Raw genomic sequence first — 21,576 nt, 5'->3', positions numbered from 1 at the left:
AAATACCTATATTATTTTGAACATTACAATTCTATATGATTCATTTACTGAATATAACTAACCCATTAATTATGGACGTATGGCCCATTTTGACAAGTCTAGTGATTATGCCGTCGACAGAGCGCAAAACAAATTCATCGCTCACCGGGTTAGATCAGTGAAACCTTGCGAGATGAGTGATAGAGTTCTTACTGCATATGCTGTGTCATTTGGTGGCAAACACAAAAGTCCTGAGTGATGGGATTGTCCTGTCATTATTCCTGGCAAACCCCGTTCTAATTCTAAGATGAACAAAATTTTGAAACCCAGAGGCCATGGGCACCCGAACAATTTCCTGATCGGTCATTTGGTCGTTCAAGAGAAAGAGCCAAACGGCCAAGGAATGAAGCAGGAAAAGGTGGTGGATGCTCCCGATAACGTCAACGTGAACCCTGCATATTGGCCTGCTTTCCATGGGAGGATCATGACTAAATTCCACCCCCCAAAAAGGACACGAGAAGTTGAAAATCGGAAAAGGAGACAAAATCCACAGATTCATCGGCACTCGGGGCTTCGATCTGATGACCTGATGAAACTCATGAAACCCTCGTTAATGGCGTCAATTCAAACCCACATACGTTCAGTCATACAAAAGCAATCCCTCCCGCAAGAAAGATGCCAAAGGAACAAAATTATGCCGGAACTGGTCCATTTTTGTACCGCAGAAACTCCGGAGGAACACGTGACACTTCTGAAACTAACCGCACTAAAGCAAGCAACTTTTTTTGACAGAAACTTCAAGAGGAAGATGACCCCATTGAATCCCACGTTCCACTTTTCAGTTTCTTCTCCGAACAGGAGGATTAATTACATGGCAGATAGAGAGAGAGAGAGGGAGAGAGAGAGAGAGAGAGAGAGAGATAAGAGGAAGGTAAAAGAGAAAAGGAACAAAAGAGCTGGAGAAAAAGAAAGGCGTCCGACACGGGATGTGGACTGTCCTCCATTGATTCTGCATAAAGTAAGGTAAAGCTTTGTTCCATAACCTTGTAATATTTTAATGTTGTGTAAGGGAAAATGTGGTGCCAATGTTTTTGACACGGGCTACGACGGATGGTGGTACCCGGAAAAGAGAAGGCAAAAAGTTTAAAAATGGGCAAGTGGGTAGATGAGCAGTTGCAGTCATTACTTCATCTACCTTGGCTTATTTTAATCGGGAATCTTGTCACGACATGTTCGAGGTAAATAATTTAAGATGAGCCGAAGTCTCAAACTTTGTCCAGTGCGGCACAAGAGTGTGACTAGGGGTGAGCGGAACATCCGAATTCAACTCGAGACATTGGCTTCGCGTTCCGTGGCCAATTTAAGCGAGAACAGGGATGTGGGTTCTCGGTAAAAAAGATTGGGGCCCGATGAAGTTTGATCCGGCTCTCGAATTGATGGTCGAACCCCCGATTTACTCAAAAGTCGGATCGATCCAATTAGTTATTTTGAAGCCGTCAAGAGTATTTTTTGAGGAAAATTTTTGCTGCGTCAACAATTAAAAATGCGAAGAAATGCAAAGATCGGAGGTGAGCACAAGCCGTGCGATAAAGAACTGATTCTAACCCATCGGGTGCCTTCACTAGCTCATTGAACTCTGATTGAGTCAGAGCTAGGCCTTTCGCCTTTTCATCGCCAATCGCCGCGCTTCTTTCCCCAAACCTAACAACAGAAAAGACTTTACGGGCTTATTTTTTTCTGCTAAAAGAAAACTAATTGTGCCTCCTGTAGCGATTTCTTCTTCTTCTTCACTCGGAGTTCTTTCTAAAAAAGAATGCCCCCGCTAACCTAACCCACCAAAACCGGAGAAGCAACTAGGTCGATTCCTAACAAAAGAAAGGAAACTGGGGAAGCAAAAGGCAAGGCAGAATTGGGAAGACCGTCGGTTCCTTCGCTCCCAACTCTTAAAATAGAAAGAAAGTCAACCAATGCAGGCCCCGCCTTAAAGCTTAAAGAGATTTTTTTTTTTTTAAATATTTTTTTCAAAATTATAAATATACCGATTATTATAAGCGTCTCAAATTTTGCAGGCTCATGCAGTGAAAGTGTCCTTTTATGCCACAAGCCTTTTGGGTTTTCCATGATTAAGGACGTGATTGGATAAGCTAACGACGATCGTGATGCATCGGAGGGCGCAGAGAAAAAAAGAACACGCCAGCAAATGGGCCCCACAGAATCAAAAGGGTAATAATAATGTGCCTTTGAGATTTATGTCTGGTGGGCCCACAAAATAAGTAAAATGACAAAAACAGGAAATCAAGCCTAAGCTGGACGAGCAATGGCAATGTCTTTCGTTTAATCCGAGGCGACATTACTGTGAATTTGGGTCTCAATCAATGTTCCCCCCCGAAATCATTTTGCCTGCCATTATTACCTTGTGTTATTTCAGTGTGTCTAAAGTGGGAATGGAATGTTTTTGGGACATGATTGATCAAATCACCAGTGCTGTGTTACATGACCCCATTATTTTACATGACAAGCAAAATTAGTATAGTGAAAGATGCATCAATATGTATATTTTGTCGCTTTAGGTCCAAACCTTATCGCCCCGGATGGAGGTGGCGGCATGAGTTGTAAACCCCGTTTCTTTAAACTTTTTTCCGATGCGTCGGGTGGTACATGGGTCTCTTGAATTTTTTATTTGTGGATCTAGATGAGTTAAAGAAACTGAAGCTCGCTTGGATTTGGGAGTTGAAGCGGATATGAAATAGACCAATTTGCTAACCCAAATCAATAAAAAGAGTGAAATTCGAAAGTGAAAAAGCCTGCAAAGAAAGGAATGTCATTTTCGAAATGGGTCAATTTGAGTCCAATCATTTTTAACCCGAGTCACCCGTTTGATCGTGAACCGTTTGTTATGTCCGCTCCATCGCCTTTGCCTAAGGTGATAAATTGTTTTCCTTTTTTTAACATTTTGTACTTAAGGCGAATGTATTATCAAAAGGGATGATTTTTTTTTATTCAAATGCGACAAAGTTGGTGCCAAAGACGACCAACAATACATTTCAAAAGTGACAAAATGAGATTGTCTTGTTCATTGGCGCCGTTTGTTTCGCGAAAAAAAAAAAAGAATGATTTCGAAAATATTTTTCTAATAACGATCACTTGTGCTACTTATGAAAATGAATGAATGAATGAAAAATATATTTATCGTCCACGAAAATATTTAGATATAAGTTCTTGTAGATAATGAGAACTTTATCCATTGACTAACAAATTCAAATGATACAAGCGATTATTTTTTTAGAAAATATTTTTCAAATTATTTATTTTTCACGAGATAAACGGAGCCCGAAATGTGAGAATAGTTGACGCGCATTCTCGCATAAGCGACTTTAGGCAATGTCAGATGTATGGAATTTCGTGAGCCCTAGTTGGAGAAAAATGGACTTTTGACGGGCCGACTGGCTGCGACTCGATGGGCTTCAAGAGTTCTCTTTCCCTCGGCTAAGTTGGGCTTGAATGTTGTCATGGCGGCGGCGGTGGGCTTTTCTATTTTGGGCCTCATCGCTACATGGGCCCTATCCCAAAAGGCCACGAGTGTTTAGGTCACAATTGATGTCGAGGCGATCATTTGACAGGGCCGGCGTGCCTACAGGTCGGACTTGACTCGTTGTCCGGGCGTTGCCCATCACGATAATATTCGCGTAAAATTTTGTCTAATCGGGACGAGCTTTTTAACTAATTAGCCTAACCCGGGCCGATCCAAAAATGCTCTTCAGGCGCATTCAGCTCGGACGAACCGATGAGCCATCGAGCGACAATTAGATTTGATTTGGTGTTACCTCGATTACACGATTCAAACACCTTGTCGTTGTTCGATCATCGGGTGGTGCACGCGGATCTCAATTGAGCTGACACTAGGTGGTATGTGGTTGAACAAAAGCCATTCGTTTTTCCTTTGCCGATGAGGGCATTCCAACCCTCTCGTCCAGAATTTGGCAAGGGCCAGTGAACCCTCGCCCGGGCCGGGCGAGGCTCCGTCCGAATCTCGCGGGTCTCTCCATGTGCTTAAATTGAATGTATCGCCAACTCGAGAGAAAACCCAGTCACTGTCTATGGCGGCAGACAGACTAGCAATTGGTCTTGTGAAGTGTGAACTTAGGACCACCAGAAGGGACTTGTCAATTTCTCTTTCCACGATCATTCATCCACCAAAACCTCTGCCAGAATAAGTAAGAAAAACTTCACCGCAATATGACGGCAAAGCATTGTTTGCCTCCTTCTCACCACGTTATATAATTCCATTTTCATCTTTACCCACGTAACTATGCTCGATAATAAGTAACTCTAGAAATGATCGCTTGCAAATAGATACACAATAAAATTTCTTATCATTCATGAAAATATTTAGCCATAAATTTTTGTCAACAATGAAAAACATTTTTCATCAACTAATGATTTCAAGTGATATAAACGATTATTTTCAAGAAAATGTTTTTCAAATCATTCATTCCTCGCGAAACAAACAAAATTAAACAATTAGTGTTTGTGTTAATAAATGCTTGAAGATATTGATTATGCGATTCGTATAAAGTAAGCTTATATTCTTAAACCTGACAAATTCGTTCCTCAGGAGAAATTAAACATGCCCTTTTTCGGCATTTTTAGTATTTGTTAATTGTAATTAGGACTCGGAAAAAATGCTTTTTTCAAAAAAAAAAAAAAGAATAGTAACAGGAAATGCAGCAATATTAATTTGTTGTTTTTTTCTCGTGATATTTGTAATTAGTGCTTCGACATTTCATCATCAACTCCGATCCCTGTCGCTTCTGCTAGAATCGGCGAGCAAGATCCAGTGTTTTCCACGAAACCGTCGAGGAGGACATCGTTTGAGTCTCAGACGACACCCAAGGCGGCTCCATCTGTTGTAGTTCCTCCGACCGAAGCGTCTACGTTGAGCTTCAGATCTGGTCTCGGAAGGGGAGTCCAATCGAGCGGTAAGCGTGGATCTTTCTCTGTAAAGCTTCGATCTTTAGCATTCCATCTGTCGGAGGTCGCAAGAAAACATGGAACAATTTAGTATTTAGGAGTAAAGTTCCAAAAGCCCTTACCTATTTGGTTTGCCTAGCTTTTTGACATCATATTGTCACTTAGTCTAACCATTAAAAAAGGCTCGCGCTTTGTCCACTCCTCTTATGACTTTGACACTCCTTTTTATGTATGTTTTGACCATTATATCCTTTGTGATGTAACCCATCAAATCTGACACAATTTTATATGATTCTTTTTTTTGTTAATTCTTTTATTTCGTTTTTCTTCCTTGCGGATCTCACTTTCCTCCTTTTCTTCTTCCTCCTCCTTCCCACGCCTCTCTCTCTCTCTCCCGCACAACGTTCGCTTCGACACCTCCCTTTTCTTCTAAAAACCCTGACTTTATTATGTCAATCCCGTCCTCCTTCATAATTTTGCCGGTACCGGCATTGGGCTCACCAGTTACCTTCCCAACGATACCTTTTTTCCCGCACGAAGGTAATATTGAGAAGCACGAAGTATTAAAATAGGAAACTCCAATTATATCCAACAACCCGACTTTTTTTGTAAGCTCCAATACAACAGGGAGAGCAAAACTTCCTGCCGACATTTTTTCGAAGCTAATCGTTGAAATTCGCTGAAATCTCGCTCAAAAGCACGTCATAACAATAATCCGAAAGAAAGAACCTCGTATCTTTGGGATCCATGTCCTTGCTTTTCTATGATAGTCCTTCATGGGTGTGTTGAGCTAGAAACATATCATGCAAGATGTGGGACAAGCAATACTAGAGAGCTACTCAAGAGTCCTGCAAGGTCTAGCATTCAACATCAGTGCGTGGATCGAAGACGTGCTCTTTGTAGATAGGAAAAGGGAGGCCGCCAGGGCCACAATCCGCATGATAGCTCATTGATTCTTAAGTTTCAAGCATGAAGCTGAGCATAAATCTGTAAAGAATCTTTCTTGGTAGTGTATAGCTCAATTTGATAAGCAGTTCGCTTTTCTTCAGCTGAAATATCAGACGGTTCATCATAACGGCGTACAATTTCGCAGCGAATATAGCTACTTTGCATTAAGTTACTTCCTACTCCCCCTGTAATTTGTTTTTCTATCATCCAGTGTCTGAGTATAAGGTAAATAGACAATTGTTTCGCCAAAATAGGATGGCAAGAAGAAAAGAGAACAACTTAAGCATCCCTTTTTGGTCCTCCTGCAGAAGTATTTCCAAACAGAAACTTCCATTATCAACAACATGAGTTAAATGTCATTACCTTCGTGCTTCTCAATATTACCTTTGTGTGGAGAAAAGGGGATCATTGGGGAGGTCTCTGGTGAGCCCAATGCCGACGCCGGCGAAATTGTGGTGGAGGACGGGATTGACGTAACAAAGTCAGGGTTTTTAGAAGGAGAGAGAGGCGTCGAAGCGAGTGTCGAAGCAAACGTCGTGCAGGAGAGAAAACAGCGAGACAAGTGGGAGGCATGGGAAGGAGGAAAAAGAAGAAAAAGAGGAAGGTGAGACCGGTAAGGAAAAAAAGGAAACGAAATAAAAAATTAAAAAAAAAAAAACAATCATGTAAAATTGTAACAAATTTGGTGGGTCATACACAGAGGATAGGATGGTCAAAACACATATAAAAATGAGTGTCACAGCTATAAAAGGAGTGGAAAAAGCGCGAGCCTTAAAAAAAAAAAAGATGGAAATTGACAAAAGAAACAAGAGAAAAAAAAAGTGGAAAGTATTACCATGTCATGCCGACATTTATAGTCTTTAACAAGTCATCTCGAAGCATTCCTTAACATGTTTGCTCATTTAGTGTGATCTCAAGTCCAACTGAGATTTTCGAATTGGATTTTGTAATCCTCCTAATGCACTTCGATAAGCAGAATACGATGTAAGGCTGCTGATCGATGAGAGTCCCGTGTATCCGAGGATCCAAGCCATCGAAAGCAATAGCGACGCTGTTAATTTTGTGAATGGGACGATTAAGAGCTCGATACGAATGCAACAGATTCCTTACTTTTGGAATCCATGCGATCATGCGCATGGAGTGCTACTCCTTCTACGTGGAAGTATAATATGCATGTACTTATGAAGATTTCGCCATCTAGCACCTCTTTCGTTGAGACATCAAATGCATGCTCGAGTTTTGTCTTTGGAGACCACTTTACACCTTCGCATTAATAACCCTTGTTTCCCCATTTTGACAAGATTGCCACTGTCTTTCCAGAAAATGTCGATTATTTCCTGAATTTCCACACCCCGCTCCAGACGCTTGAAAAAGGGAAAAATTAATCAAAAGTTCTTAAACTTATTATAATTTGGCCAATTCAATTCTAAACATTTCAATTATGTCAATTGAATCATAATTTTTTGTTCATTTTCTGATTTTTTTTCTTTCAACAAAATAGACAATGAAGCTAGTGAACTGAGAGGACTAGATTGTCCATTAGTTCACCATAGAGGGTTGGCCTGGCATGGATGAGGGTCTTCCTCGCCAAATCTGGTGCGGGATGGCCTCGCCTAGGTGAGGGTCGCCCTCACCATCCATTTTTTAAATAATTTTTAATTGTTTTTTTACTTCTTTTCATTTTTTTCAAATTTTTTTGGTTAAATTTTTTAATTTTTTTTACCTTTTTTCCTTTTCTCTTTCTTCCTCCTTCTTCCTTCCTACGCCACTGCTCCTTGTTCCCCTACTGCTCCTTCCTCCACCGCTCTTTCCTCCTCCCTCCACCTAGCCTTTGGCCATGATGCAAGCCGATGAGCTCGAGGCTCGGCTGGTCCCGGCAAGTCCCAAGCTCGAGCGAGAGACCACGGCCGGCAAGCAAGGAGGTTGAAGGCGGAGGCAACCTTGGCGACAGACTTGGCAACGTCGAGGAATGGCTCCACCGGCACATTCTCATGGTGGTGGGCGAGGCCGCGAGGATCAACAGAGCTTGAGAACGGTGAGGTGAGCCTCAACCTTGCCAAATATGGCGAGATCATGGCTTGCCTCACTATGGAGGCGAAGATCGAGGATCGTAGCTTCATCGGGGATGGAGGAGAGAGAACGATGAGAGAGAACATGGATTCCCGAGATAGAGGGGGGAAATGATTTCCATTTCTCAAAAAAGGAAATCGTTTTCCTCAATTTTAGAAGGTTTTCTGTTGACCAGAAAATAATTTCCGTTGACCACTCATTTTCCGTCCTCCAAACACCGAAAATTAGGGAAAGAAAACATTTTCAATGAAACAAACAGAGCCAAAAAAATTGTTTGGATATCCATGTCGTCTTAAGACTTAATAAAAGAGACAATGGTCGCTTCGACTTCTAATCTTAAAGCTCCAAACTTGAAAATGGATCAAAACTGAAGCGGATTTATCGATTTCTTTCCCGAGATTAAATGAAGCTTTTTACCTCAATAAATCAACAAGAATTCCGACTTGTAAAGTACTTAAAAAGCCATACATATGATATATTCGATGAGGAAAAATGAAATAGGGTTTTTTCTTGCGCATTATTTCAATTGCTTGAACATCATTTCAATTGTCATAGAGACAAATAATGAACAGATTTTGATCCCTTTTCGAACATCATTTCAATTGTCGTAAAGACAACATATTTACGAATTTTGACAACTATTTTGTTAAATTTAGATTTAAAAGGTGAGAGATTTATTGATTACTTACTATTTATCTTGATTATCGTAAATTACGATCTTGTCCATCCTTATAGAGTTATTTAAATGTTTATATTTATATCCATGAGTTCTTCATGGAAGTTTTTTTGTAAAATTGTGATCGTGTTTGCTTAATTAATTGTACGGATTATTTTTGAATTTGACCCACTGTAGCACAATCTTCCACTTCTAATTCTAGACCACATATACGCCATGCCAAACGGAAGCAACGAAAAGATTCCCGAATATGTCAATCTTTCGAACTGCTACTGAATCTATGGGTAGGCAAGAGACAACCTTGTGAACCGAACATCTTAGTAGCAAGAGGAAAAGAAAGCAAAAACGATTACCATAATATCGGCATGCGAAATGAGAGCAGCCTAAACCATGAAAACAAGATTATGGGAAAGCAATACAAAGTATCGTGCTGCTAGACGAAATAGTAAAATGATGCACTTTAGATGGTGAGAGTCCAAGAGCCGAAAGTATTACTAGTTTACGCTCTGACCCGAGTAGCAAGAGTCATGTGAAATCCCATGTGAATCCGCAGGATCATCTTGCAAGGCTAAATATTATTGGGTGACCCATAAGGAAGAAAAGAAGAGAACAGTGTTGATTGGCCAGACTAGCAAGTCAACATTTGACTCTGTTTGTTTTTCTTACCATTATATTTATAACAACTAAAGCTTTTAGTTTTACTTTTCATTTCTGCCCTTTTCTGATAAGCAAGTGGCGCTACTTATACATGTCTGATCAAGTTCCTTAGACACCAAATCCTACTAACATGGCCTTCGAAAGATGTCTTATCGTAACATAGATCAAATATTACTTACACGGACACTTCCCATATTAGTGAATGAACGAGAGAGGGAAAAAAAATGGTGAATGAAGCTCTGAATTGAGTTTTCAGCGGTCACGATGGTTGTCTACGTGGCAACATTTAATTCAAGTCATGCTTCGATGACTTTTGAGGGTTGTGTGAACTGAATTTGGTGCTTGAGTACTCGATTTTTTGTGCAAATAAAATGACTTGATTAGAGAAATTGAAAAGATAAATACTTAATTTAAAAAGTATAATTGATGGGCTCGACAGTTTTTTTTTATTGGGCTAGATTAAGGAGTCCACTTTTTTTTCAACTCTGTTAACTTTTCTGCCACTATAGTTAAGTGACTAATAATGCCTTTTTTATCTTTGGAAAGTTTCTTGATTGTGAAATCTGAACGGCCAGTCGTGTCACCCCCGCTCTTCATGGATTTTCCGACTGTTGGTATGGTTAATCGCTCTGAACTTTACAAACTATCAAGCGAAGATATGATTTTTAACTTAATAATTTCCAGTTAGCGAAAGGAAAACCCGTGATCGCGATTCGGGATTCGAAGTTTCTGACGGCTCGCAGCGAAAGCACTCGCCGAAGCCGTCGCAGCTAAACCAGTGACAGCTCTAAGCTTTCACGCCAACTTCACATGGGTCTTGAGCATGTCTAAAGCGTCCTCTCTTTGATCACATTATTCACTCTCTTCCTCGCTCTCGCTCCTTCCTAGAAATCTTGGTGGACTGGGCTTTGCACCACCTTCGTCGGAGGACTTTTCACAGATCTTCGTGTCAAGCACTGTTTCGATCGCTTTCCGGAGCAGAGATCGTCCGGGTCGGTGACAAGTCTTTCTTTATTCACATCACCTTTTTACATATTTTTGTAGCTTTTCTTGATCAGAAGTGCACTGGAAAGTGTTCTTGCTTTTATATTTTTCTCTCAGATCGTTCGTATTGATGGCAAGTTGTGATCTTTAGCTTGTAGGTTCTTCGGTTCGTTCGAAATTTGCGATGCCCATTTGAATCTTGAGCCCGAAATTTATCTGGTACCTGCTTCTTCGTCTCTGGGTCTGTTTTGCAGTGATGGATTCTTGCTTTGCGAGCTTGAAGGTCAGTGCGCGACCTGTGCCAGGAGGAGGCATTCTCGATTGTAGGGGGTTCTGGGGTGAAAACACGAGGGTTGGGCTTCTTAATAAGCAATTTGGAGCTCAGTTATGTAAGAGCTTGAGAAGTGAAACAAGGATTGGACGTGTTAAACCTGGGATTGCTTACTCTGTTTTTACTTCAGACATTGACAAAGAGACCACGGTATGATGGATGTTGCATTTCTCAGCCTCTTGTTCTTTTTTATGGCTCCGTAGTTTTACATTTCAGTGTTGATGTTTCAACGGGGGGGAGTGTAAAAAGGGCAAGTTCTTAGTTTTGATCTCAATATGCTGATTTTCGGTTTTTTTTTTTTTTTTCAAAAAATTTCCTCGTGTGGGTTACTTGTTACTTTCCTTGAACTATGATTTCAGGCTTTTCAAGCTCCAGTGTTGGAAACTCCAAGAGCAGATCCGAAGAGTGTTGCTTCAATTATACTGGGAGGAGGTGCTGGAACACGACTGTTTCCGCTTACTAGCAGAAGGGCCAAGCCAGCAGTAAGTGATCATTTGTATATGCCCGTTCTTTACCCACATGACACTCTCAATTGTATAATCAATTGTGTGATTTTGTCAAATCTGCAGGTTCCTATAGGAGGATGCTACCGGTTGATTGATATTCCAATGAGCAATTGCATTAACAGTGGTATCAGAAAAATATTCATCTTAACGCAGTTTAATTCCTTTTCCCTCAATCGCCACCTTTCACGGGCGTACAACTTTGACAATGGAGTCAGTTTTGGCGATGGATTTATGGAGGTATAAATTTTTTTCCGATTTACTATCCGTTTATCCTGGATTCCTGACGACTTTAGAATAGACCGAATTTAATATGAAAAACATTGGTGACGGAAACAGGTCCTTGCGGCAACTCAAACTCCTGGTGAAGCTGGGAAGAGGTGGTTCCAGGGAACTGCTGATGCTGTCAGGCAATTCATATGGGTCTTTGAGGTGAGTGCATACGGTTTTGGCAATTACCTGTGCAAAAGTTTTTTGAAGTTCCTCTTGAAGTTGGATGTTGGTTTCAATTATTTTCTCAGGATGCCAAGAACAAGAATGTGGAGCATATCCTGATATTGTCCGGTGACCACCTGTACCGGATGAATTACATGGATTTTGTGCAGGTACTTTGAAGATTTCATCATCCAGTCCTTTATCTCATATGTTTGTAAGTTTCAACTGACCAGTTGTGGCTTGATTGCAGAAGCATATTGATACAAATGCCGATATCACAGTTTCATGTATCCCGATGGATGACAGGTACTTCTTGTGGTTTAGTATATTGCGTTCGAAGATGTAAGGGCATGTTAAGCTCAGTTCTCCTTGACATTCCAATTATGTTTGGGAAAACCAAATTTTCTTGATATACTGTTCTTACATCTGTTTTCAGTTGTACTGAATGGAGTGCTACTTATCAGTTTTGCAACTAACCCTTTGTGGTTTTTGTTGCTGCAGTCGTGCATCAGATTATGGACTGATGAAGATTGACAGAACTGGACGGATCATCCAATTTGCCGAAAAACCAAAGGGCAATGAGCTGAAGGCAATGGTATCAATAATGAAATAAACATCTTTCTATAATTTGACGTGACTGCTTTGACTGTTTCCTTAGCAGACATCATCTCTGCACGAATTGCATCAACTAGTTGCTATTCTTATTTGGGTTCTTGTCTCCTGCACAAATGTGTGCCCACAGCAAGTTGACACTACTCTTCTTGGACTATCAAAGCAAGATGCTGTGAACTTCCCATACATTGCCTCAATGGGCGTCTATGTATTCAAAACCGATGTGTTACTAAAGCTTCTGAGGTGGAGCTACCCCTCATGCAATGATTTTGGCTCCGAAATAATTCCGTCAGCTGTTACAGAGCATAATGTCCAGGTCAGGACCTTGTCTTCAACATAGACTAAGTCGCGGTCTCTCTCTCTCCTTCCTTGGAGAAGTGTATTTTTATGCAATTTGTACTTGTAAGCTACCTTAACGGAAATGCTGACTTATCTGAATTTGTTGATTTGTCAGGCATATCTGTTTAATGACTACTGGGAGGACATTGGAACAATCAAGTCATTCTTTGACGCTAACTTGGCCCTAACAGAGCAGGTGTGTGTATGGTATTGCATCTGTAATTATTATTCTTCTGGTCGATAACTCAAAGGTGGAGATGACAGCGTCATCTTGCTAATTCTGTCATCACCTTTTATACTTGTTAATCACTTGATATGCTGGCTTAACCTTAGGGCTGGAAAAATAGTTACCCTTTAGATCTTGTTGGCCGCAATTTCTATGTCAATCTGGGGCTTCATCTCAATCACGTTCTTATAACATCATAGAAGCTTCAAGCTTCAAACTCTAGCTGTCATAAAGTGATACCTTTTGTCCTTTGAGGAGACAGTGGCTTTTCTAATAGCGGGTTGATTTCCTGTAATGTAGCCTCCGAAGTTTGAATTTTATGATCCTCAAACACCTTTCTACACTTCTCCAAGGTTCTTACCCCCCAGTAAAGTTGATAAATGCCAGGTAAGCTTGTCAACTCGATCAGTCTCTGATGTTGTTTTGGTCTAAATCTGTCACTTATGTGAACTGTTTTGCAGATTGTAGATGCAATAATCTCTCACGGTTGCTTCTTGCAAGAATGTAGCATTGAACACTCCATTGTTGGCGTGCGCTCGCGTTTAGACTATGGTGTTGAGTTTAAGGTGAGCTGCTTTCATATGCATTCTTCGACTTTTGAAGATCATAATGGGGAATGCTTGAGAAAATTAGTTTTCAGATTCTTTGATGATGCTGTTGGGATGTTGACATTTTGGTTAATAGATCCCAATAGAACTTTGGAGGTGGTGGACCATATTTAACAGGGGCAAATGGTGCCATTCAATTTGTTCATATAAGTCTGGTGTCCAGTATGATATTTTTGAACTTTGATATCTTCATCCATGGGTTGTATTTCTTCAAGTTGAAGCTGAGACTTGAACAAAATCAGGATGCTTCTGATACGAGTCCAATTGATTACTCGATGGTCGTAATTTTTTTTGTCAAGGTAATGTAATAAGCAAGTCATCAGTATAGACATTAAATTCGCTAAACTTTCTTCGTAACTCGGGTTAGTTTGTGTGCCAATTTCTGTAGCAATGGCAACATACATGATGGGTGCTGGTTTTTGAGACGCCTTTGAATTTGCAGGATACCATGATGATGGGTGCAGATTACTATCAGACTGAAGCTGAAATTGCATCTCTTCTGGCACAAGGGAAGGTTCCTATCGGGGTTGGACAAAATACTAAAATCAGGTAATTTTTCTTTCTTTGAATAGGGCATGTCTACAGGAAGTTTTGAGTCGACAGGTTATTAATAGAATACTTCTTAATCCTTCCACTGACAATTTCCCTTTCTTCTGCTTTTTCAAGGAACTGCATAATCGACAAGAATGCCCGGATAGGAAAAAATGTGGTTATTCACAACACCGAAGTTAGTATTGCCCTTTTGCGATTCTGATACTTCACTTCCATTCTGAAATTTATGAATGGATGCGATCTTTCCAATTACAGGGCGTTGAAGAAGCTGATAGACCAGAAGAAGGATTCTACATCAGGTCGGGGATAACAGTCATACTGAAAAACGCAACTATCAAAGATGGAACCGTCGTTTGAGAAGAAAACAAAACAAGACCGGTGGGAGTCTTGGACATCATAGCATGTGTCTGATTCAGAACAAAGCTGGCTAAATCCGCACACAACTTTGCTGTTTTCGCGGCTTTCCTGAGTCCGGAGAAACTCGATGCTCGGTTGTAAAGTAGCTGTCGGTTATGTAACTAAGCTAGTGAGATGCATATAACACGAGAAGCTAGTGAGATGCATATGCTGAATAAGAGAAACACAGTTGCCGTGTGCAATGGGATGTACATATCATATGTAGAGAGACTAGGACCACATGAAAATGAGACAGTTCTAACACCCGCCATGAATGCATCACCCTCTCTTCAGGTCCTTATCGTTTCTCATGCCTTGCGTTCTGGTGATCGCCGTACCGTTTACGCCTTCGAAATTAGCAGATTCGGTAAGATAAAAGTGACAGTTCTCTCTCCCATTCTTTGTTACCTTGTTCTGCTGTTCATTTCGGTCTCTTTGTTCTGCCTTTTGTTGTCTGCTGATTCACAAACTTCGACAAGAATACATATAAACAAGAGAAATGATTGACGGATGAGACTTGTAGGGTCTCCTCGCTCCTAGGTCTCCGCCTCCAAAGCTGCCCTCCATTGAATCTTTTCTCAGTATACTGCTAATCTAATGTCTTTGAAACTTTAAGCCTAAGTAGATGTCCCGAGTCCAAGACGTGGAGATGTCTAGCAATCTGTGAAAGCTGCAAGTCGCGGGTCGTGAGGTCTTCTTGTTTGGTGACTGGTTTAGCACAGGAACGTGTTACTCTCACACTTGACAGTTGACATCGTTGACCGCGGGGAGCTTTGGCTCCCTTTACCCGCCAACCTATTCGCGCTCACCCCTGGTCTTAGAGAGAAGTTCCAGTCAATATACACATGTCGGTCTCGCGATAGAGATCCCATCTCTCGAAATTCCAGTTCGCAGCTCGGAACATGTTCGAATCGTTCTAAATTAACAAGGATCCGAACCGAGCGAACCGAGCCGAGCCGAACAAACCAAAGAATCAAGAAGTGAAGTGGGACTTGAGGGGTAGGTGATCTTCAGGCCATCGCGTGATTTCTTCAAGAAACCTAACCAATTTCCATGACCCCCCACAAAGACCAAACACCAATCTGGCAGGCACGTTTTGCTCCAATTACGACCCCAAGAGAGAGGGAACTTTGGCTTGGAGCTCATCTTGACCCTTGGCCTCCTACTCGAGAAGGTTAGCAACTTAAAAGGCCGGTTGGTGAAGTTTTTTTCTGATCTCGAGGGAGCTGTTAGGTTTTGCAGTTTTTGCAATTAGCTACCCATCATTTGCATTGGTCAAACCAGTACATTTTGTTCTTTACTTCATTGTCATCTTCGGGAGCTCCGCTTGAGAATAGGAATTTAGGCTGGTTGGTGAAAATTTCCTAACTTTGATGGGGCCGTTAGGTTTTGCCTTAGCTACCCATAATTATGTTGAGTTCTTTTTTTTTTTTTTTTTGGGAAGATACTGGTACTGTCAATTATTTTTGATCAAACGATATTCCAATCAATAAGTTATTTATGCAAAATATGTGATGATGGTGTGAGAATCTAATGTTGAGATTGTATCGTACCGTCCCTGTGAGTCTTGTCAGGCAAGCATTTTTTAACTTTTTTTACCCGAGAAAGTTATTAGAAAAGTCTTAAATCTGTTGCAATTGTGTCAATTCAGTCATCAACCCCACCTTTTTTTTCAATTGAGTCTTAAACCTTTTACATTTACTCCAATTCAATCCATCTAGTCAATTTTGGATGGAAATCACTGACGCCAAGTGTTGAAGTGGACATTTTACTAATATATTAATTTTTAAATTTTTCAAATTTTATTTCCTTTTTCTTCTTTTCTTTTCTTTCTCTTTTTTTGTTCCCTTCCTCCCTCTTCCAAGTAGTCGCCAAGTTCGATAACTAACCAGATGGGAGGGCCGACAAGGTCGACCTCGCCGACCTCTAGCGAAGCTCGCCCGTGCCGGAGGAAGAGGAAGGAAAAAAAAGAAAATAAAAACATATAGACAAATAAAAATTAAATAAATAGTAGAATATTATTAAAAATTATCCACCTCAACACCAGTCATGCCACGTCAGCAATTTTCCGGCCAAAATGGGTTGAAAGGACCGAATTGACATATTGTTCAAAACTTTTTTGGTAATTCTCCCTTCTCACATCTAATAATTATAATCGCTACCACCGTTGCTCAAGGCCTATATTCAAATCACGATGTTCGTTCTTTACTTCTAGGAGCGCCCTCGTGTGGGTTTGGATCATTTCGTCTAAGGCATGAAAGTAAGGGACAAAATACCGTACCCGATGGGGATTATACGGATACTATACCGAAGTATATATCTCTTTCACTATGAGAAATCTACAAACCCAAGACACTAAGAATAAAAAAGAGAGGGAAAAAACTTGGAAAATTATTTCTTGTTTTTTAGACCTTTCCTCCCTCTTCTTCCGTTGAAGTGTTTCTACGCAATGGGAATTCCCGGGGGACCAACCTTATGGGGGTCACAAATTAGTGGGGCTATCGTTAAGTTTCTTGCATCGAAAGCGAATTTAACTCTAGAAATTATAGGTCTTGCCGATAAAGGTTCCGACCACATTTCTTAAATCTACTCAACAAGATGTTGATTGAGCAGAACACAAGGACGGTCTATGCGCTGAAGACTATAAAATTTAATCTAATGATTAACGCTCAACAAGACATTGATTGCGCATAACATGAGGACGATCGATGCGTTGAAGACTATAAAGTTTAATCTAATGATTAATGTGCTCCGTATTTTTGTACGTGTCTGCTCTTGAAAACCTTTGTGGATTGTGGAGGAGGGGCTCAAAGACTCAGAGAATTTTTTTTTTTTTTTTTTTGTTGATTACGCGTGTCGTGGGAGAAATCTTCTGCATCACAAATTGTAGTTTTTTGTTGCTTAGTCACTTAACACACGCTTTAATTCGTCAATTTTGTCTGATCCTAGTACTAGCCTAACATTTTTTGTTTTTTTAACTGGTCAGATGGTACTAGCCTAATACATTGATGCTAATGTTAGGGTTTGGGAAGTGGGTGGGGTTAGGAGCTTTCAGCCACCACGCACGTGCCATATCTGTCGGTTGGTCACGTGAGCAAGGGGTGTGGTTTGAGCGGTAGGTCACTAGTTCACTTCGCTTCCCCGAAAGCTCCGCCCCAGCTGATTCGCTCCCCTTAAATTATCACCTTGCAAAAATCAGAAAGAAGTAAAAAACAAACCATTATCACCTTCAATTAAAGAAGAAGAAGAAGAAGAAGAATCAGGGACAACTATGGGATCGGAATTCCAAGTCGTGTGCGTCACCGGCGCCGCCGGGTTCATCGGCTCGTGGCTTGTCATGAAGCTGCTCGAGCGTGGCTACACCGTCCGCGCCACCGTCCGCGACCCCAGTTAGTACCCGTCGAACACCGCTCCTAACTTTCGGCTTGCCCGATTTAGCATGGGCCGATGATGTTTTGTGGGAGAGTTGAAATGGTTCTTCTGCTGTATTGAATGATGTTGGACTTTTTGTGCGTGTGCCTTTGGTGTGGGAACAGATAACATGAAGAAGGTGAAGCATCTGCTGGACCTGCCCGAGGCCAAGACGCGCCTCTCGCTGTGGAAGGCCGACCTCACCGAAGCCGGAAGCTTCGACGAGGCCATCAATGGCTGCACCGGCGTCTTCCATGTGGCCACTCCCATGGATTTCGAGTCCAAGGACCCCGAGGTTCGCGATTCCGCTCCTACTTCGTGGATGGTCGATTATACAAACCCACGGGCGCGCGCACGCGTGCTTGAGCTTCCGTTCTCGTTTTTTTTTTCTCTTTTTCGCCCTAACGGTTTCGGTTTTCTCCGGCCGCCGGAGCTTGCAAGCTGCAGCCGCCTGCGGGCACGTTAAGAGTAGTAGAGGAAGGACGTGGTCAAAAGGGCAAGAATAGGAAGAGCGAGCATTTTGTTTTTTCGTTTTATTTTTAAAATGAATTCCATGACTCAATGCAATTAAATTTGAGAAATGAACAGTACGTCTAATTTCCAAATTTCTCCTTTCCCCCTCAGAATGAAGTGATAAAACCGACGGTGGAGGGTGTCCTAAGCATCATGAGGGCGTGCGCCAAGGCCAAGGTCCGCCGGCTCGTGTTCACCTCCTCGGCCGGGACCATGGACGTCCAACCGCACCGGAAGCCCGTCTACTACGAGGATGACTGGAGCGACATGGACTTCGTGCTAGCCACGAAGATGACCGGATGGGTCGGTAAACCGGCGCTTCGATTGCTCATTTTCTTCGGCCTCGTTCCTTGTTTATAGCGTCGTCTTCCAAAGTGAATTTGATTTCGATGAAGGAGAAGGCGTCATTTTTTTTTTTTTCCCCGCAGATGTATTTCGTATCAAAGACGATGGCAGAGAAGGCGGCTTGGAAATTTGCGGAAGAGAACAACATTGACTTCATCAGCATCATACCAAGTCTTGTTGTGGGCCCCTTCATCATGTCTTCGATGCCACCTAGTCTCATCACCGGCCTATCGCCAATCACAAGTAAGGTCCAAAACACTAGTGGACACAAAATTTTGTAAATTGATAAGGAAAAAAAGAAGGAGGGAAGATGTCCTTTTTTTTGTTTTTTTTTTTCAGACAAATTCTAACTCCTGAGGTAAAGTGATTAAGGAAGACTTCACGTTAAATGAAAAGATCGACACTAAAATGCCAAAGCCAAACATAATTAAGCTGTCGGATAAGATGTTCTTGTCATTCTTTTGGGCCGAGCCCAGCCCAAGTGAGAATAGGCCTTTTTGGGGGGTTACGGCCCAAGATTTACCTCAAACCCCACGTAGCTTTCATGGTGGGAAACGTCCATGAATTATTCACCAGATCCTTGTTCCTCATTTGTGACCATCTTGCACAATTTCTCGCTTGTGAACCAGGGAATGAAGCTCATTACTCCATCATGATGCAAGGTCACTGCGTCCACACCGACGATCTCTGCGAAGCCCACATCTTCTTGTTCGAGCACCCGGAAGCCAAGGGGCGGTACATCTGCTCCTCCCACGACGCCTCGCTCCTCGAGGTCGCGAATTTGCTCAGGAAGAGATACCCGGAATACGATGTCCCCACGGAGTACGTAATCGTGTTCGGGAGTAGGACTAGTCCTGGACAAGGGAATTTGCTCGGCTAAGATCAAAACCCTAGAGACATCATATGATAATGACAGTGATGATGGTTTTTGCAGGTTCGAGGGAATGGATGAGGGGATGGAGAAGGTCTCTTTCTCGACCCAGAAGCTGCTGGACTTGGGGTTTAAGTACAAGTACACCTTGGAGGACATGTTCGTCGGAGCTGTGGAAACATGCAGAGAGAAAGAGCTGCTTCCGCTTTCACGCGAGAAGCATACGAACGGCGCTTGCCACTGAGACGTTTCTCCGTCGCTGCCGCTGCAGCCACCGCTGCCGTGCTCGTCTTTTTTCCTCGTCATCTCGTGTTGTGTGTGACCGATCAATGGATTGGATTTAACCCCCCTTCTTTAAATTCCCACATGGCATTCACTCGTTTATGGTAAAGTCAAAAAGTTATAGAGGAGAGAATGCACCTTGTACTGCTGATTCAAGAACTTGGATAATAAATTGTGTTACAATATGCTGTCCAATGCTCTTTTCTTCATGGGTACTACTGTGACAACTGACTTTTTATCAGTAGTATGATTTATTTTAAAAGAAAAATGGTGTTTGGATCACATTTGACGCACAAAGTCGGATCGATCTTTTACGGGAAAAATGTAAAAAAAGTCTTAAACCTATTGCATTAGTGCCAATTTAATCATAAACCTTTTTTTGTGTCAATTCAGTCCTAAACCTTTTGTGTTAGTGCCATTTAAGTCCTAAACCTTTTATTAGTGTCAATTCAGTCATAAACCTTTTACAATAATGCCAATTTAGTCCTAAAAATTTTACATTTATGCCAATTGAGTCAATTCGGTCAATTTTGATTGGAAATCACTAGCATGGATGTCAATTATCCTACGTGACACGGTTGGCGCTAACGTGAATTTTTTTAATTTTTTTATATTTTAAATAATTTTTAAGAAATAATTTTGAAAAAAACCAAAAAAATGCTTAAAAATTATTTAAAATATTACAATAACATTAAAAAAATGTCCAAGTTAACGCTAGCCGTGCCATGTAGGACAATCGATGTCGACGTCGGAGATTTTCTGTCAAAATTGATTGAATTAACTCAATTAGTATAAATATAAAAAATTTAGGACTGAATTAGCAACAATATAGTCCTTTTAGGACTAAATTAGCACCAATAAAAGGTTTAGGACTTGATTGGCATCAACGCAAAAGGTTTAGAACTGAATTGGCACAAAAAAGAGATTGATGACTGAATTGGCACTAATGCAATAGGTTTAGGACTTTTTTGACACTTATCCCGAGCTTTTACTATCATTTTGGCTATTTGAAATGAGAAAAAAAAAAAATTTTTAAAATAGTTGAAGTTTGGTATTTGTGTAAATGGTTTGAGAAATTCTTTATGAAAAGAATTGCGAAAAATTATATTTGCGTTGATTCATGAATTTTGATTTATGAAATGTGTTCTGCTCGATGAATTGCATTGCGAAAGGTTGTCTATTTTGGTTAGTGAACTGGAATCTGAATTTGAGTTGTGTGTAATTAGAGGATGAGTAAGTGATTTTATGCTCATTGTCGCTTTGTCCTGAATTCATCGAGCTGTTGTGAGTATGTATATTGTTTTTAGGGTGTCCATGTGGGCATGGCAACCGATTGATATAGGCGGAGATCTAGCCAAGGAGGATCTAGTTAACCTTTGTGCATGGTTGGATATTGAGCACTAGATTGATCAATGGTATGATGATGTGATATTGTTATGTACAAAGGTTGTTGAAATGATATAACTCAATTTTGGTACTGTATGTAGATAACATACTGGATTTGGGTAAATAAGCTTACGGTATTGTTTTATAAATATACACATCATCTGTTCAATCTACTTAGAAGAGATATGCATAATTTACAGAGATGTGATCGCTCACTCCATTCATCTCAAATCTTCCTCGGATTCTTCACGTAGTGGCAAGTAGGATGAGAACGCTATCTATGTAATTTTTATAATTAGATTTTGGATATGAGTCATGTGTGTGTGTATATATATATATATATATATATATATATATATATATATATGTCCGAGATGGAATTTGTTAGATTTAGTATTTGAGATTAGTGATGTATACATTCTTATGGTGAGATTTTTAGAATTCTTATCCTATGATCAATTCATTATTTAATCAGATATAT

At 40.9% G+C, this 21,576-nt stretch overlaps 2 protein-coding genes across 6 annotated transcripts; both read left to right on the top strand.

Annotated features, from left to right (window-relative positions):
* The first annotated feature begins 9,809 nt into the window (after positions 1 to 9,809).
* LOC115738537 (glucose-1-phosphate adenylyltransferase large subunit 1) lies at positions 9,810 to 14,551 on the top strand. 3 transcript variants are annotated; one of them, XM_048274250.1, is made up of 15 exons: positions 9,810 to 9,915; positions 10,540 to 10,766; positions 10,976 to 11,098; positions 11,186 to 11,359; positions 11,459 to 11,551; positions 11,641 to 11,724; positions 11,805 to 11,860; positions 12,056 to 12,149; positions 12,297 to 12,482; positions 12,621 to 12,701; positions 13,032 to 13,118; positions 13,193 to 13,297; positions 13,782 to 13,888; positions 14,006 to 14,066; positions 14,147 to 14,551. In XM_048274250.1, the coding sequence occupies exons 1-15, from the start codon at positions 9,825 to 9,827 to the stop codon at positions 14,246 to 14,248; spliced, it is 1,671 nt and encodes a 556-aa protein (XP_048130207.1). In that variant the 5' UTR covers positions 9,810 to 9,824; the 3' UTR covers positions 14,249 to 14,551. The 3 variants fall into 3 exon arrangements, with proteins under 3 accessions (XP_048130207.1, XP_030527009.1, XP_048130209.1); XM_030671149.2 differs by lacking the exon at positions 9,810 to 9,915 and adding an exon at positions 10,055 to 10,293; XM_048274252.1 differs by lacking the exon at positions 9,810 to 9,915 and adding an exon at positions 10,421 to 10,439.
* A 2,930-nt stretch (positions 14,552 to 17,481) lies between these two features.
* LOC115738539 (dihydroflavonol 4-reductase) lies at positions 17,482 to 19,918 on the top strand. 3 transcript variants are annotated; one of them, XM_030671152.2, is made up of 7 exons: positions 17,482 to 17,676; positions 17,824 to 17,993; positions 18,323 to 18,514; positions 18,640 to 18,799; positions 19,186 to 19,378; positions 19,491 to 19,681; positions 19,715 to 19,918. In XM_030671152.2, the coding sequence occupies exons 1-6, from the start codon at positions 17,559 to 17,561 to the stop codon at positions 19,669 to 19,671; spliced, it is 1,014 nt and encodes a 337-aa protein (XP_030527012.1). In that variant the 5' UTR covers positions 17,482 to 17,558; the 3' UTR covers positions 19,672 to 19,681; positions 19,715 to 19,918. The 3 variants fall into 3 exon arrangements, with proteins under 3 accessions (XP_030527012.1, XP_030527011.1, XP_030527010.1); XM_030671151.2 differs by having other exon boundaries at positions 19,491 to 19,685; positions 19,719 to 19,918; XM_030671150.2 differs by having other exon boundaries at positions 19,491 to 19,918.
* Positions 19,919 to 21,576: the final 1,658 nt, after the last annotated feature.

Source organism: Rhodamnia argentea, chromosome 2 (genome assembly GCF_020921035.1).
Source record: "Rhodamnia argentea isolate NSW1041297 chromosome 2, ASM2092103v1, whole genome shotgun sequence".
Taxonomy (NCBI): Eukaryota; Viridiplantae; Streptophyta; class Magnoliopsida; order Myrtales; family Myrtaceae; genus Rhodamnia; species Rhodamnia argentea.
This window is presented reverse-complemented; position numbering and strand designations above follow the sequence as displayed.

Coding starts and splice junctions, on each gene's coding strand:
- LOC115738539 (XM_030671152.2), top strand. CDS start 17,559: ATGGGATCGGAATTCCAAGTCGTGTGCGTCACCGGCGCCGCCGGGTTC. Junction 17,677..17,823: donor CGCCACCGTCCGCGACCCCA/GTTAGTACCCGT, acceptor GTGTGGGAACAG/ATAACATGAAGAAGGTGAAG. Junction 18,800..19,185: donor CGGCCTATCGCCAATCACAA/GTAAGGTCCAAA, acceptor CTTGTGAACCAG/GGAATGAAGCTCATTACTCC.
- LOC115738537 (XM_048274250.1), top strand. CDS start 9,825: ATGCCTTTTTTATCTTTGGAAAGTTTCTTGATTGTGAAATCTGAACGG. Junction 11,360..11,458: donor TTGGCGATGGATTTATGGAG/GTATAAATTTTT, acceptor TGACGGAAACAG/GTCCTTGCGGCAACTCAAAC. Junction 11,725..11,804: donor ATTACATGGATTTTGTGCAG/GTACTTTGAAGA, acceptor GCTTGATTGCAG/AAGCATATTGATACAAATGC.